Source organism: Equus caballus, chromosome 14, assembly GCF_041296265.1.
Source record: "Equus caballus isolate H_3958 breed thoroughbred chromosome 14, TB-T2T, whole genome shotgun sequence".
NCBI classification, from domain to species: domain Eukaryota; kingdom Metazoa; phylum Chordata; class Mammalia; order Perissodactyla; family Equidae; genus Equus; species Equus caballus.
This window is the reverse complement of record NC_091697.1, coordinates 36,389,737-36,408,236: the sequence shown is the minus strand read 5'-3', so window position 1 is coordinate 36,408,236 and position 18,500 is coordinate 36,389,737. Positions and strand designations below refer to the sequence as shown.

At 39.0% G+C, this 18,500-nt stretch overlaps 1 protein-coding gene across 8 annotated transcripts in view; it reads right to left on the bottom strand.

The window, feature by feature from the left end:
• Positions 1 to 18,500, bottom strand: part of EBF1 (EBF transcription factor 1) — a 381,503-nt gene that overhangs the window by 64,777 nt on the left and 298,226 nt on the right. For all 8 annotated transcript variants that reach the window (XM_003362778.5, XM_001503495.6, XM_023617310.2 and 5 more), the window contains exon 10: positions 15,322 to 15,448. In XM_003362778.5, the coding sequence (XP_003362826.1) occupies positions 15,322 to 15,448 (127 nt within the window). The remainder of the gene's footprint in view (positions 1 to 15,321; positions 15,449 to 18,500) is intronic.

Below are 18,500 nucleotides of genomic sequence, written 5' to 3'. Positions count from 1 at the left end.
GTCGGTTGCTCCAAGCTTGATTATTCAGATGTTAGCATTAGCAGCGCCTACATTTAACGAAAGACATCGGGAATATATTCCCTCTGTGAGTTCCGGGATGACTTGAGTTAATTCTATGCTTCCTATGAAATAATGTGTGTTATTTGGCAGAGAATGCTCAGTGGTAACTAAATAATCATTACAGTGCAGCCTGTGGTAATTACATGGTAATTCACATTAACTTCATAATAAGCACTGTATTTTTCACTATATCCATCTGAGAATGAGGCAGAATCATAGTCTTTCATTTCTTTTTAATGCCACCCAAAATAAAAATAAAGTAAAATCATTTTAAGGGCAGGAGGACAAGGAATATAATCCTGGTGAGTTAAGCTACAGATTTCATTAAAGAAATACTTAAATCCATTAAGTCCAATTAGACATGACATCCCAGAATTCACAAACAGTAGTTCTAATAAACTCATTAAAAATTTTTGGTGGCTTCTTTAGAAAATGGAAGAATATTATATTATAGGCTGTTATATTACATTAAGGTTTTATAATTTTATATGGGCTCTTCTCTTTTTATGTAAAAGCCTACGAAACTTTTATAAGAATAGTTCTGCTTAAATCAATGAGTCTTAAACAACAATGTGCTTCTTGTAACATGTACTTAATAATGCAATAAACTATTCTAAGCAGTATAGAATAAAATGGGAAAGCACTTTATTCTGATTGGCTGAAAGGTATCAGGCTATAGGGACTCAATTCCTTATAGTATTGCAGTGCACAATTTATACTCAAATCTCCATTTACATGCCTATTACTAAATTTGAGCAATTATGAAGTCCTAAAACTGCTTTTCCATTACAACCTGGACCCTTAGAAGGATTCACACCATGAACGCATCACATACAAGTATATGAAAAAGTATTCTGAGGAGAAGAAAGCAGTGGGAACAACTTTAATTGAATACTTATATTAGCAGATTAAATTAGGTCTGTTTTTAAATGAGCCACCCTTAATTAGCTGCAGTTAGGAAAGTGGAATTAATATATTTTAGTTTTTACTCTACTCACTACATTTAGCATCAATAGACAACTGGACCGTTTTTGCTTTTCACGAACAACTGAGTGCCTTTTTAGGAAAGTCTGAAAAAAACCTCTCTTATTTGAATTCTAACACAAGCCCCAAGTAAAGCTTAGAGATGAACCCCTTTATACAATCTTGATTTCTCTTTTATGAGTTGGAAAATGCCATCGCTACAGTGATACCCTCCCTCACTGATAACTGCAGGACAGGCCTGGCAACAAAGCACGTACTCATTCATTATCAGCCGGTCAGGCAGAGGACTCTTCACTGTGCCAGGCACACAGCAGAGATCTCTTCCCAGGCAGGTTTTAATCTTGTTCCTAATTACCACCATCTTGCAAATGTTTCTTTCTCATGGACCCTGATGATGATGATTTTGCCTCCAAACTCACCAAGCAGAAGATCACTAAGCAGCAAAGTCTAACACATCCTATCTCCTCAAGGACCTCCAGCGAACTGAGATTTAAAGGCAGAATGGAGGGTCCACAGATGCCCTGTGCCTGAGAGAGAATGTCCCGATAACTCCTAACAGGCACTAAACACAAGAGTGTGGCAGGGGACAGTATATTGAGGTGGACTCCGCCAAGTCCCTCCCTGATCTGGACTGTGGGAAAATGAGCCTCCAGTCCCAATGAGGTCTCCCAACAGCTTGCTGGTGTCCGACAGACGTCCTGCTCTTTCAATGGACTTGCACAAAAAGATAGGATGAAGGAAATGCCCTTAACTTGCATGACTCCACTTCACCAATGGTGAAAACGGCCCTTGACTTTTCTGTCAGAATTTGAGTTACTCAGATGTGAAGGAAATCTCCTTCTTTTGTCAACAGGACAATAAAGACGTAAACAGATCAGAACAATGATCATGACACTGGTTTTTAAATAGATCATATATTGTAGGCCCAAGTAATCAAAGAGGCTATACTCTCTCACCCTTTCTTTGAGAGTTTACTCAAAGATTTATGACTTTTACAAATTCAAGAAGAGCCTGACAAATGACCATGGTGATGTCAGTTGAATGACTTTCATATACATGCAAAAATGTGATGTCTTTACATATTTGTAAATGTGAGAGTCCACTCACAAAATAATTAGTAAATCCATTTATATATGATTTGTTATGGCTCTGTATGCAAATCAATTCTGTGCTGGTTTGGGAAAGGCTTTCCTTTGTCTGAGCCTTAGCTGTCTCCTCTACAAAATGGGAAGATTAGTCCAGGCTATCTCCGAGGGCATTCCATCTCTAGAATTCAGGCTTACAGGAGTCTGTTCTCTTGAATCCTTTTTTTGATACAATCTATTGCTAACTGAGCACTTACTAGATGCTATGCTCTAAGCAAAGTTTTTTACATGCATTGTCTAATTTAACCCTCACAGCAATCCTGTGAGATATTATCATCTCCATTTTACAGAGGAGCAAACGGAGTCTCAGATTGGTTAAGAAACTACCTAGAAATTGAGAGCTAGAATTCAAATGGGGGTCTGTCTTGACTCAGAGATCTATAGTCTTACAGTTTCTTTATAACTAAACGAGCCTAAGGGGAATATACACAAATATACACTGTTTGGAGACTAGCTCTTAGCTGGCAGGCTGAAGAAAAGGACTCTGGTACAAAGATCTACCACCAGCTGAGTGACTTTAGCCAAGTCTTTTAAACTATGTAAGCTTAGTTTTCATCATCTATAAAGAAGTCAACAACTTGGGTAACTAGGTTATCTTTATGGCTCACATTCCATAAATTTATGGCCAAGTGTTTCAGTCATTCCTTCATACAGTCTTCCATTCATTGATCTGACTAACACTGATCGAGTGTTCCCACTCTGCGCTAGGCACCATATGACACACTGAGAATAGGGTGAGGAACAAGACAGATAAGGACCCCACATATAACCTAGGGAGAGACACAGACTATACACAAGTAAACAAAGAAACAATCCCGATCATAGCAGCTACTGGTAAGTGCTATGAATAAAAGTGTAATCAAAGTATCAAAAGTAGCATAAGACCATTTTGTAGATGTAAAAATATGAGATACTGAAAAGTATACTCAATTACTTGGAGTACCATAAATCTGATATGCAGACCCATCACTAGGTGACCTAAATGACCTTAAAGGAACCCCTTTACCTCTCTCTCTCAACCTCACTTTTCACACCTGAAACTGGGGTTAAAAAATTCTTGTCCTTCCTACCTCACAGGTTAACAAAAAAGAATTGAATGGGAAAGGCTTGGTCCACAGTTAAAGACTGCATTTAAGTAAATTTACTTAATTAAGCAGACATAAGACAAAGACGAGCGTTCAGAGGCTCAACAGCCAAGCCTGCACTTTGTCCCCTGACATATAACTTTCTGACAAGTCATAATAGCTTTTAAGCTTTGATGCTAATAATTTTATTAAGCAAAATTTCCAAGCTTTTAGATGATGTTCCTATGTCTTCTGAGCTAACCAGAGCAAATGTTGCATTTTTCTAGTCTTGAAGAAATTGAAGAAGTACAGGACCTAGCAAGTTGGCTCAGATTCTCCAGAGACACTTTCCTCCACCCAAACCTCCTAATAACCTCAAATAGTCGGCCTGGCCTCAGTGAATATTTAAAAAATCAGTTAACACTAAAAGGAAACAATGCACATGTGTAGCATGACTGGGAAGGCTTTATTCTGTGCAGATATTTAAATGTGAATATATTTTTGGCATTAAACAAAGACCTAAATTAATTCCATATTAACTGGGAGTTGAGACTTCCTGACATTAACCACGAGGCTGATCCCAGGTGGCTCTGCCCAGCAGGTCAGGCTTTCCACCCGTGATGTAAAGAAATGAACTACAGTTGACGATAACAGGAAGCAGATGAACAACAACACTGGGAGGCTGAAGAGCAGTGGGTACAGGGGGAGGTCTGCTCTCCTGCTGTCGTTTCTGCCCACGACTTAGGGAGTCCCAGCTTCTGTCTACCCCTTCACCATTGAGAGGTTTGGGAGGAATTCTCCAAACTGACATTAATGGGATGATTTCCACCTGGACTTTCAGTGCCCTGAATAACATCAGGTCCACTTAAGAGGGTGAACATACGTTGTTCAAGTCAAAAATACTATGTGGTATAGTATTCAGTTCATAGCAAGGATCATATACAGCATATGACCCACCAACAGGAAAGATATATCGACATACGGAAATAGAGAGAGAGAACATTCCTTTCAAAAAACAGTGCCCAGGGGCCAGCCTGGTGGCACAGTGGTTAAGTTCACACATTCCGCTTCAGTGGCCGGGGGTTCAGTGGTTTGGATCCCAGGTGCGGACACGGCACCACTTGGCAAGCCATGTTGTAGCAGGTGTCCCACACATAAAGTAGAAGAGGATGGGCATGGATGTTAGCTCAGGGCCAGTCTTCCTCAGCAAAAAAAAAAAAAAAAAATAGGAAGATTGGCAGCAGATGTTAGCTCAGGGCTAATCTTCTTCTTCTTCAAAAAACAGTGTCTGTGTTATCTATTTGAATAATTTTAAATCTCTCTTATGACAAGGTGCTTTCCCAGTTATGTTATTTTAAACTAAGTGCATACTGTTTGAGGCATAAAACAACCATAATCGATGGTGGTTAGGGGATGCTTACAGAGGTCACTTGAAGAAGTTAGCCAAAACAAAAAGGAGGAATAGAAAATTAAATAAATTTACTAATTTTTCCTAGGGGACTATCCTTTCACCATACAAATGTTCTAAAGATCAGTTTTTAAAACATTGCTGAAAGTGGTTATGTTTGGAGATTTAAATATAGTAAATGGTTACTTATGATAAAATTTCCAGTGAAAGCATCATGCACAGGTTTAGAAAGAGCTATATCTCAAACAACTTAGAGAGAAGGAAATATGATGGGATTAAAAATGGCTCTGGTTTTGATAAAAACAAACAAATAAAATGCTGATTTCAAAGATGGCTGTAAAGAGTTTGAATAAAAGTATAAATTCTGAAAGTGGGAAAAAATTTGTAAATGTAAATTATGTATGCAATTTTAAATATGTACATGTAAATAAATTAATATGCAAAATATTCTAAGTAGATATTTGATAATTCATTGGTATCTATAAATATGTACATGGTTAACTTAGTCCTAAAACTTAAAAACTTTTCATTAGGAAAATGGGGTAACACCTTATATTCAACATCATGCTCTATCCTGCCACATGTGACATTAAAATTTCTATGAAGGAAAACTGTGGCTATCCAACAATAGGGGGGTGATTAAGCAAATTATGATGCAACCATGAAATGGACTACTATATACCCACTAAAATGCATTTAAGAAGAATTTGAACTAACAGAGGAAACACTTATTTTACAATTTAAATTACCAAGTAGGATGCAAAATTATACTACCTAACCCTGGGGAAGTCACTTCACCTTTCTAAGTTTTCTTATCTTTAAAAGGGCAAATAATAGAGCCAGCCTTACACAGATTCTCAGGGGAAAAAACATTTTAAATTTCAGTAATGCAGAGAGGAAGGTAATTAAGAAAGAAGCAGATAATGTGGGGGAGAAAAGCACAGAATATGAAGGAACCACAGGATAAAAGTCAAGAAAGGCTGCTGGAAGCACACTGGAGTGGAAAGGCAGTAGGAGAGAAAAGTAGGAGAGAAAAGAGGAGTTCAAAACGACAGTGGGAAATGCAGCTATCCTAGAAGGGTTGTGCAGGGAGAGACCTGAATTTACCCACCTATTGTTATAATTTTGGACTTAAGTTTCAGATACGTTAAGCATTTTAGATGAGTTCCCATCTTTACTTATGAAAAGTACGGCACTGCTTCTTATAGCAGAGGGGAACTTACGGACTTCATTGATCCCCAGAGGTGGTTCCAGTTGAAAACACACAGCCCCATGCTGTAGTTGAATGTATGTTTGGGAGCTGGTCCCCACCTCTGAGACGTCAGGCCCTCTGAAATATCAGACCCTCAGAGCTACATACACTCACTCAGTTGGGGATGGCTGATGAGTCCCAACCAATGCGGCCACCAAACGATGCAGGTATAGGACTAATGACCCTGTGCTGTAAGTCTTTCAAGAACAAAAAGAGATGAGAACCCAAATTTAAAGTATCTATGCTTTAACAAGAAAATAAGGATATATCTCGTTATAAGATTCTGCTGAGATGTGACACGATTATTAAACACTAAAAATTGTTTTAAATTCATAACACCCTGATGTTTATGATATATTGTTAAGTAAAACAACAAATTAATATTATGTAACTTATCACCCTATTTTGGTAATGAGGCAGATATATGCACAGGAAAAAGACAAGATATATGTCAATAAAAATAATATTAACAGCTAACATTTAGTGTGTTTATGTTTAAAGTACTGGTAGAAATGTGGGCAATTTTGATATCATTTTAATTATTTTCTATTTGGTGCTTCCTAAATTATCTGAAATCGGTATGTTATGTATTGCTTTGCAATAAAGAAAGAAAAACAAGTTTTAATGCTCTAGTGGGCGCCACATCACTTAGTTAACAATAAACAGAAAGACTAGTGTCTAACTATCACTAACTAACACTGCTAACCACTAACCACTAACAACTGCTGACACGGACAAATAAAACAGAAAACAATCCACCATCAAACATTTGGAATAAATCTTAGGAAAGGAGAAAAAGAAAGAAATTTAGTTCAGTTTCCCTCCCACCCCCCCTCCACCCCTCACCCCTAGGATATTAGAGAAAGTTTCAACATATATAGCTTAAAAACTGAAGGGTTAATTTATCATGATGTTGGGTAAAAACAAAAACAAAAGCCTTGAAAACCTCCAAATAGTTTATTGGCTTTGAAAACCAAATCATGTTATATCATACTAAATAGATTAGAGGTTCAAGACTTTATAGTATTGCATTATGTTGGCAAGAAGACATATAAAGCTCAGTTCCTACCTTTATTGTTAATAGCTTTCTAATCCCTGACCAGAAATTTATAGTTTAGAAATGGCAACACATCTTAAAGATTAAAGCCATGTGACAAATAGTTCATGTCCCTTAATAACCAAATCACATGCCTTAGATTGGGGAAGCTTATCTGCCTTTCCCTCTATACGGTTTCATTGGTAGGAAATACTTTATATCCCTATTACATGAATGATGAATGGGACCGTTGGTTATGGTCTGTTATTTGCTTGGCTGTAGTCAATATGTTTTCTTTGGACAGGGATTTCTGTGATTTATCTCTCTCCCGGCCTTATCACTTATTAACTCTGGGTAGACAGGAAAAAGCCAAGGTTGTATATAAGGCCTAGTGGCCATTTAGACCTCTAATGTCAGTGAAAATATCCCTTTTAATGATCCTGTTACACTAGCTACTCAAGTCCTGATTACACTCCACTCCAAATAGGAAATAAAGGTCATATTTCTTGGAAAGTACGTACATAAAATATGCAAAATAATATGCTTCCTTCAGACCAGCTTTATTCTTTGCAGAAATGACTTGCATTTTATAGATGTCACAGAAGTACAATGGGTACTTTTAGTGACTCTCGTTGCTGTTGTCCCTGTTATGGCACCAACACTGTTTAACTTTACAAACGCCAGCGGGTGCAGGATCACCAATAATATCAACATAGATCAGATCAGGAGCAATCCTATTTTGTGAAAAAATTCCCTTCAGCGGAGAAGAGGCTTGGGACCTACCCTTTGGATCACAAAAGCAAAAAGAATAAACATTCCCTCTGCCTTGAATTCTTTTCTTTGTGTGTAAATGGCTCATTTGGAGTAATATTCAAGACATGTGGACAGGAGCAGTCTGTTAATTTTTCTTTCTTCTTGGGTCTTTTCCAATTAGGACGCTGCTAAGGCAGAACTGCTAGTCAAGTGTTCATTACACAGCCCTCCTTCAGCTGAATCCTAAGTGAAAACAATCTGATATAAAAGAAAACACATTCTTGACTTCCTTTCCCCAATTCTTCCTGAGTTTGCTTAGTCCTGTCTTTATAACAATTAACATATGTGTAGAATATTACCCTTTGCAAAACATTTTCATGCACATTTGTTCATTGATACTCAAAAGACCCTTGGGACACCCAGAGGAGGAATGGCCCCACCATCCATTAAGCCAGAAAACCTAGTAGCCTAAGCCCTCTGTCCCCCTGATCCCCACATCCAATCCACCTCCAGATCCTGTCCATTCTTCCTCTTGAATACTCTTGAATCCTCTCACTGTATTCCATCTCCACCCACTACCACCCAAATTGAAGTCATCAAATCTCTGTCCCAGACTAATGCAAAGGCCTCCCAATAGGTCTTCCAACATCCACTCTGGTTTCCTATGCTCCATTCAGCCAAACGTTTTTTTTTTCCAAAATGAAAATCTAGTCACATCTACCTGTCATTTCTGACACTTTAAGGACTGTCCATTGCTCTTAAGATGACAAACTTTTCCCCATAGCTTAGAAGTCTTTGCAGAGGCTTGTCCCTGCCCACTTCCCCAGCCTTCTCTCTCACCATTCTCCTCCTCTCTTGACTTTTCAGCCTCACTGGATTTTTTACAGCCTTCCAAGATGCCACATTTCCTCCCATTCAGTGCCTTCTTACATACTTCTCTCTGCTGGAACACTCATTCTCTTTCCCCATCCCCACCCTACCCCTGCACTTCACCAATTGCCAGGTTAACTCTTAATCATCCTTCAAACCTCAGCTCATGAATCTTTACCCGAAGAAAATATCTCTAACTGACGAGTTGGGGTTCCTGTGTTATATGCTTGTCTGAAACTCTGTTCCTGTTTTTCTGGGCACTTACCAGGTTGAAATAGTCCACTTATGAACATCCATGTTCCTCCTAAGACTGTAAGAACAGAGACTGTGTCTGATTTTATTCAACACTGTTTTAGAACATTGCCTAGAACTGGTTTAGAATGTTGCCCAGAATAGAACAGGCAATCCACAAATATTTGTGAGATGAGTGAATGAAGTAACAAAAGAAAGTAGTAAAATCAGAATTAGAACCCAGGTCTTTGGATTCCTACTCTAATGCTGAGAAAGAATCAATTTCTCTAATCAAATGAAACCTAGCTCATGTATAATACCAACCAAAATGTGTTCTAATGACCAATTCTTTGGATTTTCAAGAGAAACATTCCCATTGTCTGCTTCTCTGTTTTTGAGTTTACCGTTAGGGAGTATTTACACTGTACCAGGTGCTATCAGGACTGCATTACATACACCGACCTATTTACTCCTTAGATGCAGGTACTATTAAAATTTTCTCATTCTACAGATGAAAACATTAAGAGTATTTATAATATAGATTCAATTCCATCTTTTCTTTACAGAAAGCCCAACTACTGTGTTCTCTACATGTAAAACTTTGAGCAAAAAGGTATAGATTTTTAATTAACAGTGCTTATTTACATTCTGTGTCATCCAGGGCACAAAAATCAATGAGGACCCATTGATCCTGGGCAATACGTCAATCAATTGTTAGGGAATACCTATTGCAAGTAAGATACTGAGTCAAGGTGCTTCAACACAGTGTACAAACTAGTATAAGATAGGGGAAGGGTAGCTCTTTCCTCTTGGAGATTATGGACTTTTTGTGATGTGTCTACCTAGGAACAAGAGAGCTAAGGGCATAAGGAAGTGAATGATGAATGAGTGGTCCAAGCACACATGACAAAAGATCCAAGGACAGAGACTCTTCCAGCCAATGAGCCATTGGGAACATCGAAGTCACCTAGTCCAGTTGGCTTATTTTACAATGAAGAAACTGTAGTCTGGAACACGTAAGCAACTTATCCTATGTCTCATAGCCAGTTAGCAGCAGAGCTGGGGCTAGAACACAGACCTCCTTGTTCTCAGCCCAGTGCTCTGTCCACTATACTACAGTGGCCAGAGAACACTTCAGAGGGGAAACAGAGTTTGAACTGGACCTTATAAGGAATTACCATGTCCAAAGCTGCTAAATATGAAGTGAGCTTGAGGCACAGCAAGAAGACTGATTTGAGTGGAGCTGAGAAAGCACCGGGCCCAGAGCACAGTGAGCTGTGAGTGCCAAACCTGGGAGTTTGGGCTGCATCCTACATACAGTGAGCAAATAGGGAATGCTTCTCTGCAGGGTAATGTTAAGAAGGTGACTTTTTCGAAGCTTTATCTGGCAATGAATTAGTGTAAGAAGAGGCTAAAGAATGCAAGATTCATTAGGTGCTAACTCTCCACTTCTCCCCCAGAACTGATGACTTTGTTTATCCCCAGAGTGGAAGCCTTCATTTGTGGAGGAGGTCTTCAAGAACTAAAAACAGAGCTTTCTGGCCTGAAAGCTCTTGAACCTGGAGTTGAAGCTGATTATAACCTAAACATCTTTGAAGGGGGCTGGTGATAGACGGTACCCATGTCACTATGGCCTCCAGAGGAAGGGTTGAAGTTTGAGACGGAAATAAGAGAACAGGCATGTGTTGTTCCTGAAAAGTCAACACCAGAGAACGTTATAAATCAGGGCTGCCTTATTAAAATATTCATTGTTTGAGGCCATTCCTGAGAAAATATTTATTATATCAAAATTGTTATATTCACATTTATAAATCTTTTTCTTGCTACTTTATATTTTGCTCTTTTTATTTATGGTTGATTGGTGTTACTTGTTTCTTTAATTTACTGATTCCTACAGTTTTGCTACTAAAAATCCTAAAGGACATTTATTGGACCTCCAGGAAAATGATGAGAAGATAAACAATACTACACGTAAAATATTTATACCATGGTAGAGACTCAGCAACAGATGAATGGATGAATAATAATAACAGCCGTCAGTTATTAATGGGAACTACTAATACTCATGCTAGCTCATGCTGGGTGCTTTACACACATTTTCCTGATACTAAAGAGAATCCATGCAAGGAATTATTCCCTTGTAAAGATGAGGTGACTGTGGTTCAGAGCCATCATATAATGTCCCCAAAACAAACTCTCTAGTAAGTGGTAGAGCTGAGAGTTCAATCTACAACCACTGTCTCTTGAATCCAAGGATTCAATCACTGCTATATTGTCTCCTTGGAAGTGAGGAAGCAAAGAATGGGGGGGGGGGGGGAAGAAAAGAGGGTGAAGGGAAGAAGAGAGGGAGGGGTAAGAGGGAGAACCTAAGAAGAATGGGGAGAAGAAAGAAAACTTGAAAGACGTGGTGGTACATGTCATCGAGTTTCACAAAGCATGTTCAACCGAAATGGCCCCTTCTAATGGGTCATGATTCTCCATGCAAAGTTATTTGGGAATGAAGTACAAGCAGAAAGTATTTCCAGGAAGAATTTTTACTTCAAAGTTAATTCTGAGACTAATATACAGGGTATTGGTTTAGTCCTTCCACAGGGGCAGGGAGTTTGGTGGAAAATGTTTAGAACAGGAGAACCCAGCAGGAGCAGGGTCTGAGATGTGACCTAACCAGACACCTGAGCTGTCAGATGATCATTCATCGGGACTTTCACCAACTTGCTGGGGAGCAGGCAGTATATGGATCTCAGGCATACTAAAGCTGGCCAAACATTGTCCCGGTGGCCCATTTGTCCAGTCACATTTTCCCCAAAGATAGCAGTCTCTCCAATGGAGAAATAACGGGAATGAAGGTAAAAACTACATTTGGATTTGGCCACTTCTTATCAGGAAAACCAATTCTAAGAACTTTGAAGAAGCAGTTAAAGGCTCCTAAGAGTCTTTTATCAGCTCCCAAGGTTACTTAAAGCTTAGCAGGAGAGATTACAATTCTAAAAGATCCAAGTCACTTAAAGACGTAACAACTGCAGAAAAGCAAGCCGTGAGAACAACAAAGGTAGACCGCCTTCCATGGCAGTGGAGGTTTATGGGGATTTACTTCCGATTGGACTGACTGATCAGACACATGATTAGAGGGGCTTTGAAAACAGTTTTGTCATTTGAAAGGGTTTTTGTTTCCTTCCATTAGAAAATATTACTTAAAATTTAAAGTCATCCGTGCTCTGCATTTACATAGGAATAACTGGCTACAATAAATAAGATCCGGGATGTGCTATTGAGCTTCTTTGTTCTGAGCTGGGGTTCACTTCCCTCCTTCACTCCGACTGGGCAAACAGGGGACCGCACATCTGGCAGCTGAGAAGCCCTCCTGTGTCCTGGTCTGAGGAACCAGTGACGGAGAGCCGCCCTCAGTCCTCGCAAGTGGAGCCAGCTTGCAGGCAATCTGTGTTTAGTCAAATTCCTTCCTCCTTCCCCAAAAAGTCTGCCTTTATTTGCATAGATTAGGCCATGCTGTTCCCGTCTCAGGTTTTTTTTTTTTTTTAATGATTATGGATTTTGAGAGACTTCCACATACACACATCCAAACTCTCTCACACACACTCCCCAAACGGCAACAGTGCCTTAATTTGGGTCATTATTTTTCAGTCCTAGGATATTTCTTTTTTTTTTTTAAGGGAAAAATTCCAAGTGACATTCCACTAAGAAACAAGAGGGTTGGCTCATCCCATCCAGAAAACCAAGCCTCACATCTTGAAATGCTGTGGATGTTAAAGAAAATGAAGTGTGAGCTTCTGTGGATGGACAGAAGAGGAGGACTGCACATTTACAAGGACCTGAGCAGTTGTTTGGATATAAGGAACAGAGAGGTTTTACGACCCATCTCTATGCCTTCGCTAGTAAGTGGTGACAAGCAGGAGGTAAACTGAGCAAATCACAGGGGCTGGCAGCACCAGCCACCAACAAGTGACCTTGGTAGGGGCATTTAACGCTAATGATCAAGAGGCCCAAATGGGGCTCACCAATTAACAGAGATTCCCTTTTGTTAGAAACGATGTAATGTCACAGCGACTATTAACAGCCAGCTACATCACTGGGGAAGTTTTTCTGCCAATTTCTTTAAAATTTTATTTTTCTAACATGGGGAGAGGTGAGACTCTCTCCTAGAATACTTAAAAATTAAGTCTTCTTGTCTGTTGGCCACAGTTTGAGGCAAGAGCAGCAGAAGCGTTTTTCATACTTCAAATTTCCCGCACACTTACACACGTCTATGCACACCAAGGATTTCTCTCTCTTTCTCTTAACTACTTTGCTTCTTAGAATTGCAAATCTGCCCTTTTATCTTTGATCTTAATTCCTGCATGATACAAGTTTTCCAAGATGTGATTTCTTAAATTGACGGCAATTTTTTTTAATGGTTAAAAAAATTCCAAATAATGATGGGTCCCTAGCTATTTTCTTTTGAGAACTTAAGTAATTTAATGGGGATGATTTTTTTTTTTAACTTTTATGGCCAGGTGGCTCAAGGGGATATTTTGTTGAACACTGATTAAAAATAATTTCTTCTAAATGAGACCTGACCACAAAATGGAACCATTAATGGGCAGGGACGTTGTCACCAAAGCGGAATCACGCCTGGTTGCCTCTTGTACCTCCCACCACACGAGCATTTTCTTCTTCTTTTTCTTCTCCTTTTCTTGTTCTTAATAGCAGAGTAAATAAGCAGCCAGCGAGGCCTAAATGTTTTCGGCCAAAAACAGAGTCCAAACTCCTCAGAGAAAACATTTGGCCTCTGTGGTTTTGTAATATGTTCCAGAACACCGAGTTCAGTGAGGAACATTGTGAAAAACTCCCATCCATCGGAATGATGGTGGGGAATGTTACAGTATCAGAAGTTTCAATTGGTCCTTTTCCTGCAGGCCCATAATGAGGCTTGTAAAAAAAAAAAAAATAGTGCTATGTGGAAGTTCTCATGGGAAAAATGAATGGCAAGAAATCCTAGCTTTAAAAGAAACAGCTAATCTGCTAGTTTGATTGTTCTTCAAAACTTACGCTGAACCAATGAGCCTAATTAAAAACACTTGGCCTACTTCTATAAAGCATCATAGCTTTCTCTATGCTTCGTTTGTATACACCACAAAACTCCAGATAGACTATTATTTTTTCAAGTGCTCACTAACAAAGTGCTGACTTTGTTGGGATGGCTGAGCTAATTTCTTGAACTCAGTGTGAAACCTTAGCTAAACAAAATTGTGGTAATTTTCCTTAATTTGTAAAAGTGATTGGAGTGCAAACAAAATTTTCCTCTTGGGTCAATCCTATAATTTTCAATTAACTAAAACTAATCGTCAGGCAGGCACCAAACCTGCATTTTGTTTAAAGGGCTGGGAGGCATTTCCAAGGGTCAGGATGCATTAATTGTTTTTATAATTTTGAGAGAGAGAGAGAGAGGGAGAGAGACACTAAGAAGCATGGTTGGTTTTATTCCTAGTATTAAAATACAAAAGGAAAGATGCTTTGAGGTAAAATGTCACAGCAAAATAAAATCTGTCCATTTAATGGTACAGTTATAATCAGGATGTGTTAGAGTTATCGCTTCGCTGCTCTGAAGTCTCTGTGTGAAAGCAACTTCCACTCTGTACTTAATGTGGCCTTGTGGTCCCTTATTGAATGAAGAAGGAAACGTGGGACTAGTTCCTGGAGACAGTTCCCCGATGAGTGCTACTGAGCAGAGGGCCCAGAATGTCACTACTCCCAGTGTGGTCCTTGGACCAGCAGCATCAGCCTCACCTAGGAGCTTGTTAGAAAATCAGAGTCTTAGGTCCCACTCAGAGCTACTGAATCAGAATCCGAATTGTAAAAAGATCCCTGGCTGTTTGGTTCGCACGTTGCAATCTGAGAATCTCTTAAAGTACACATTGGGCACTTAGACTGTGTATTTGATGTATTTCCACAGAGAACCTGCCTGGTTCTCTCCATCTGATGCAAGGGAATTCACATTCACCCTGTAACCCTAGCTTCTTACTGCAGGGTGGGCCCAAGTGCCAAGGCCGTTTGGGGAGGGCAAAATGCAGCTTACAGGCGAAGAAAGTACCAACCCAGAATTAAATATGAAAACTACCAATTGTCTTTAATACAAATGCTATGATCAGGTCAGAAGAAAGTCGTACTGTTCACTAAAGTGCAACTCTACTCCATAAAGCAAACAAACCCAACACAGATGGTTAACATCCAGAGAGACTCAGGACTGTCTAGCACTTCCTTCCCTTTCCCTTGTTTCTCACACTGCTTCTTTAGGTATCCAACCAGTTACTTCCACTGAACATGTCATGCAGCATCCTGTCATTCAACACCCAATGAATTCTTAAATAATAATAATAACATTAAAAGCAACTCATTTGGTCGTACATATGGTGAAATGGAGAAAGACAGCAGGTCTTAACAGCAACTAGACTTAAAAATAAAACACAAACTGATACATACAAGTCAAGGTAAAAGATCCACAAGGCCAAGGCAGTGGTTCTTACCTGTGTAAATGAATCTTCCCGGTGTCCCTTTGCAGAACTGTTTGGATTTGTAGGACAATGTGACTTCTACAACACCAGGGATGTGCCGAGGAGGGGTCTGCACACGGATGGCATGAGGAGTAATCAACTGGAGGAGACATTTCGGGGAAAAAAATTGTCATTGCAATATGTAAAAAGACTCATTTCATAGCACTCCTATCAGATCTCAATAAGCAAAGCTTTAAAACACATAATTAACCTGTCAATGTCTAAATACAATCTTAATGGAACCTGTATAAAAGACATTGACAACAATATTTACAAGTGCTCTGAGTACAGCCATAACAACTTTATCTGAGTTTTCCTACACGGCAGGCACTCTGCTTCCTGGTCTGAAAAGTGAACCTGGCCTAATGAAATGATTTATCTACTACAGGATATCCTTTGGAAAATCTCTGTTTGAAGCAGACATCCAAATCAGTGCTGAGCTCTGCCATGCCTGTCCAGAGGTTGGTGGGTCTGGTGTTTGAACTGAGCCCCTAAACATGTGGGAAACACAGAGGTAGGAAATCAGTGGGCCAAGGCACTCTGATTAGCTGCAGAGCACACGTATGAAATAGCCCCGAAGACCACTTGGTGCCTTAACTACCAGAGGCACAATCAAAGAGCTTTCAAGGAGAAACCAAAGAAGCTGCCTCCCTGGAATAGCTCACGGATCTGGCAGAACTAAGAACTGTCCATAAAAGGGAAATGAAAGGTTGGGGAGGGGTCTGCAGAATGATCACTGGTCCGTTACACAATGCCACGTGCACAACGAGAAAGTTCCCTTCTGAACTCTGTTGGCAATCAGATTACACTGTAAAGCAGAATTTATTTTTTATTACTCTTATCTTTGTTTATATAACTAAAATGTTATTAATGGCCATAAAACTGGCATTATCTGGTTCTTTGAAAAATCCAGCCCTGGTATTTGACTAGTTGACCTCTGATGATGCTGGATTCTACATGTTCTCTCTATGGTGTCTGCAAGTGCCCACTCCTTGATCCTTTCAGATTCACTTAGCTCAATATTTGTGATACTGAGTCAGTATACAATGGGTTATCATTTGAGTTTGTACAAACTTATGTTTGTGCTGTTCTTATGGGTGTAACTTAGAAAGGGCTTTTGTTTTAACGTGCAAAACAGGCCCGATTCAAATGTTTCCCCCAGAGAATCTAGGTGACACTCAAGAACGTCAGCCCCTGGGACTCATCTGGGTAAACTGTCCTAACACCAAGTCCTGGGGAAAAGAACGTAAGAAAGTTGCTACTGCTAAAGTCCACAAGTAATTTCTGTCAAATGCTCTTCCTTGAAACATAAAGAAAAAGCCATCTGCATAAAAATCATTTTAACTAGATACAGATAGAAATGCCTATCCTCTTCCATAGAATGTGTGGAGCCTTAGCTTATTTGCTGGAGACACACAAAAGATATTTCTGTAAGACCATGTTTATGTGAAACCCCTGAAGACTGAGTTCATCTCCATGGCTGGGTGTTTTGGATGGCTATGGGTTTACCCATAAAACACAAAAAAATTCACTTAAAATTTCGTTCTTCTCATACTGAATTTCTTCCAAAACGCATTGTAAGTTTTCTACTATAAACAAAGTTTATATAAGTTAATTTAGCCTTGATAAATCAAGATCATCATTTGGAATACCCCTTATTATATCTTGCTGTAATACAGAAAAGCCTTAAGGGACTACTGAGGTATAAGGGATCATTTTCCCCTAAACTAAATGGCCTCAAATAGCTGCGACTTTTAAATTGTTTCTATATTATTCAGTTCCTTTGTCTTTTTCCTTCTGGTATCCTTTGCAGCTTCTAATCTGCTCTTCTAATTTGTAAGCTTTGAAATCAGGAAATCAAATTTACTATCACATAGAGGATAGGAGAAGGAAAGAAGCTCTGAAGGGCAGTAAAAGATGATCTTCCAAAATCAAGTGCATGTTTAATCTCAAGTGCTCAGAGAGTGTTTTTGCAACACTGGGAATTAACACTTGTTGAGTGCCTAGGAAGTATCTATCACATTGCTAAGGATTTTACATACGAATGTGAATTTGGCCAGAACACTGGCTTTTATTATTATCCCTTTTTTTTTCAGATGTGAAAACAGAATCTTAAAATGGTTAAGTTGCTTGCACAACATCACCCTTGTTAGAGCAAGTTAAAGCAAAAAGTGACATCGATGCAGTTCAAAAAACGGCAGGGACAAATACTTTCTATCTAATTATAGAGAAGCAATTGTTCATAAGGAAAAATTTTAAAGGCAGAGACAAATTCAAATTTTTCAGATGCAAAGACTGTGCGTGTGCTTTTTTCTACCTCTGCACTATATTCATTTTTCATTTATCACCTGCTCCTTGGCTGTGTTTCGGATGGTGGAAGTCATCATACTGTTATATTCCAAATAGATGGTATGCTTCTATTTTTGAGTTACTTGGAATGTAGAGTAACATTAATTCACAATAATACTTAGGAGAGCTTTCAGCCAGTTAGAAAATACTTCACCTGCCTTCCCTTTTCTCCAGGGGAATAAATTTTAAAAGATGTAAAGATATTAGTAAATAAATGAATGGAGACATCTTTTTAAGTATGAGAACTTACTCCTTATGAGTTACTACGCTGAAGAACAAAATTCACGGGCTTTATGAATTGATAAGATATGACTGCAATGAAACTACTGACGAGAGTAGGGTGCTGGCATAAGCATCAGGCTCAGGAAATTGAAATAAATTTTCATTTACAATTTCATTTTCAATTTTAATCAATCACCCTAACTAAGGCAGAGATTCCTTCTTGAAATAACTATCATTCATAAATGAGGTAGAATATGAATCATCATTAGAGAATGAATGTGTTGATGTTTTCCTTGCTGCGGATGTTAGTCTGGGAACAACCTCTGGAACTGACACGTGATATTGATGGCTTGCGGAGGAAAAACATTTTATCTGACTTTTGTCAATTTAAAAGCATAGGCTTATTTACTAATCACTCAAAGAATCATAGAATTTGTTGCTGCAGGGAATGCTATTAATCATTTAAAACTAACACTCTTATTTTAACGACTAAGGACACCAAAGTCCAGAAAAGTCTAGTGGCTTCAAAAATTGACCCAACATCTTAGGGGAAGGACAAGGTCTAGAGCTGGAAGTCTAGA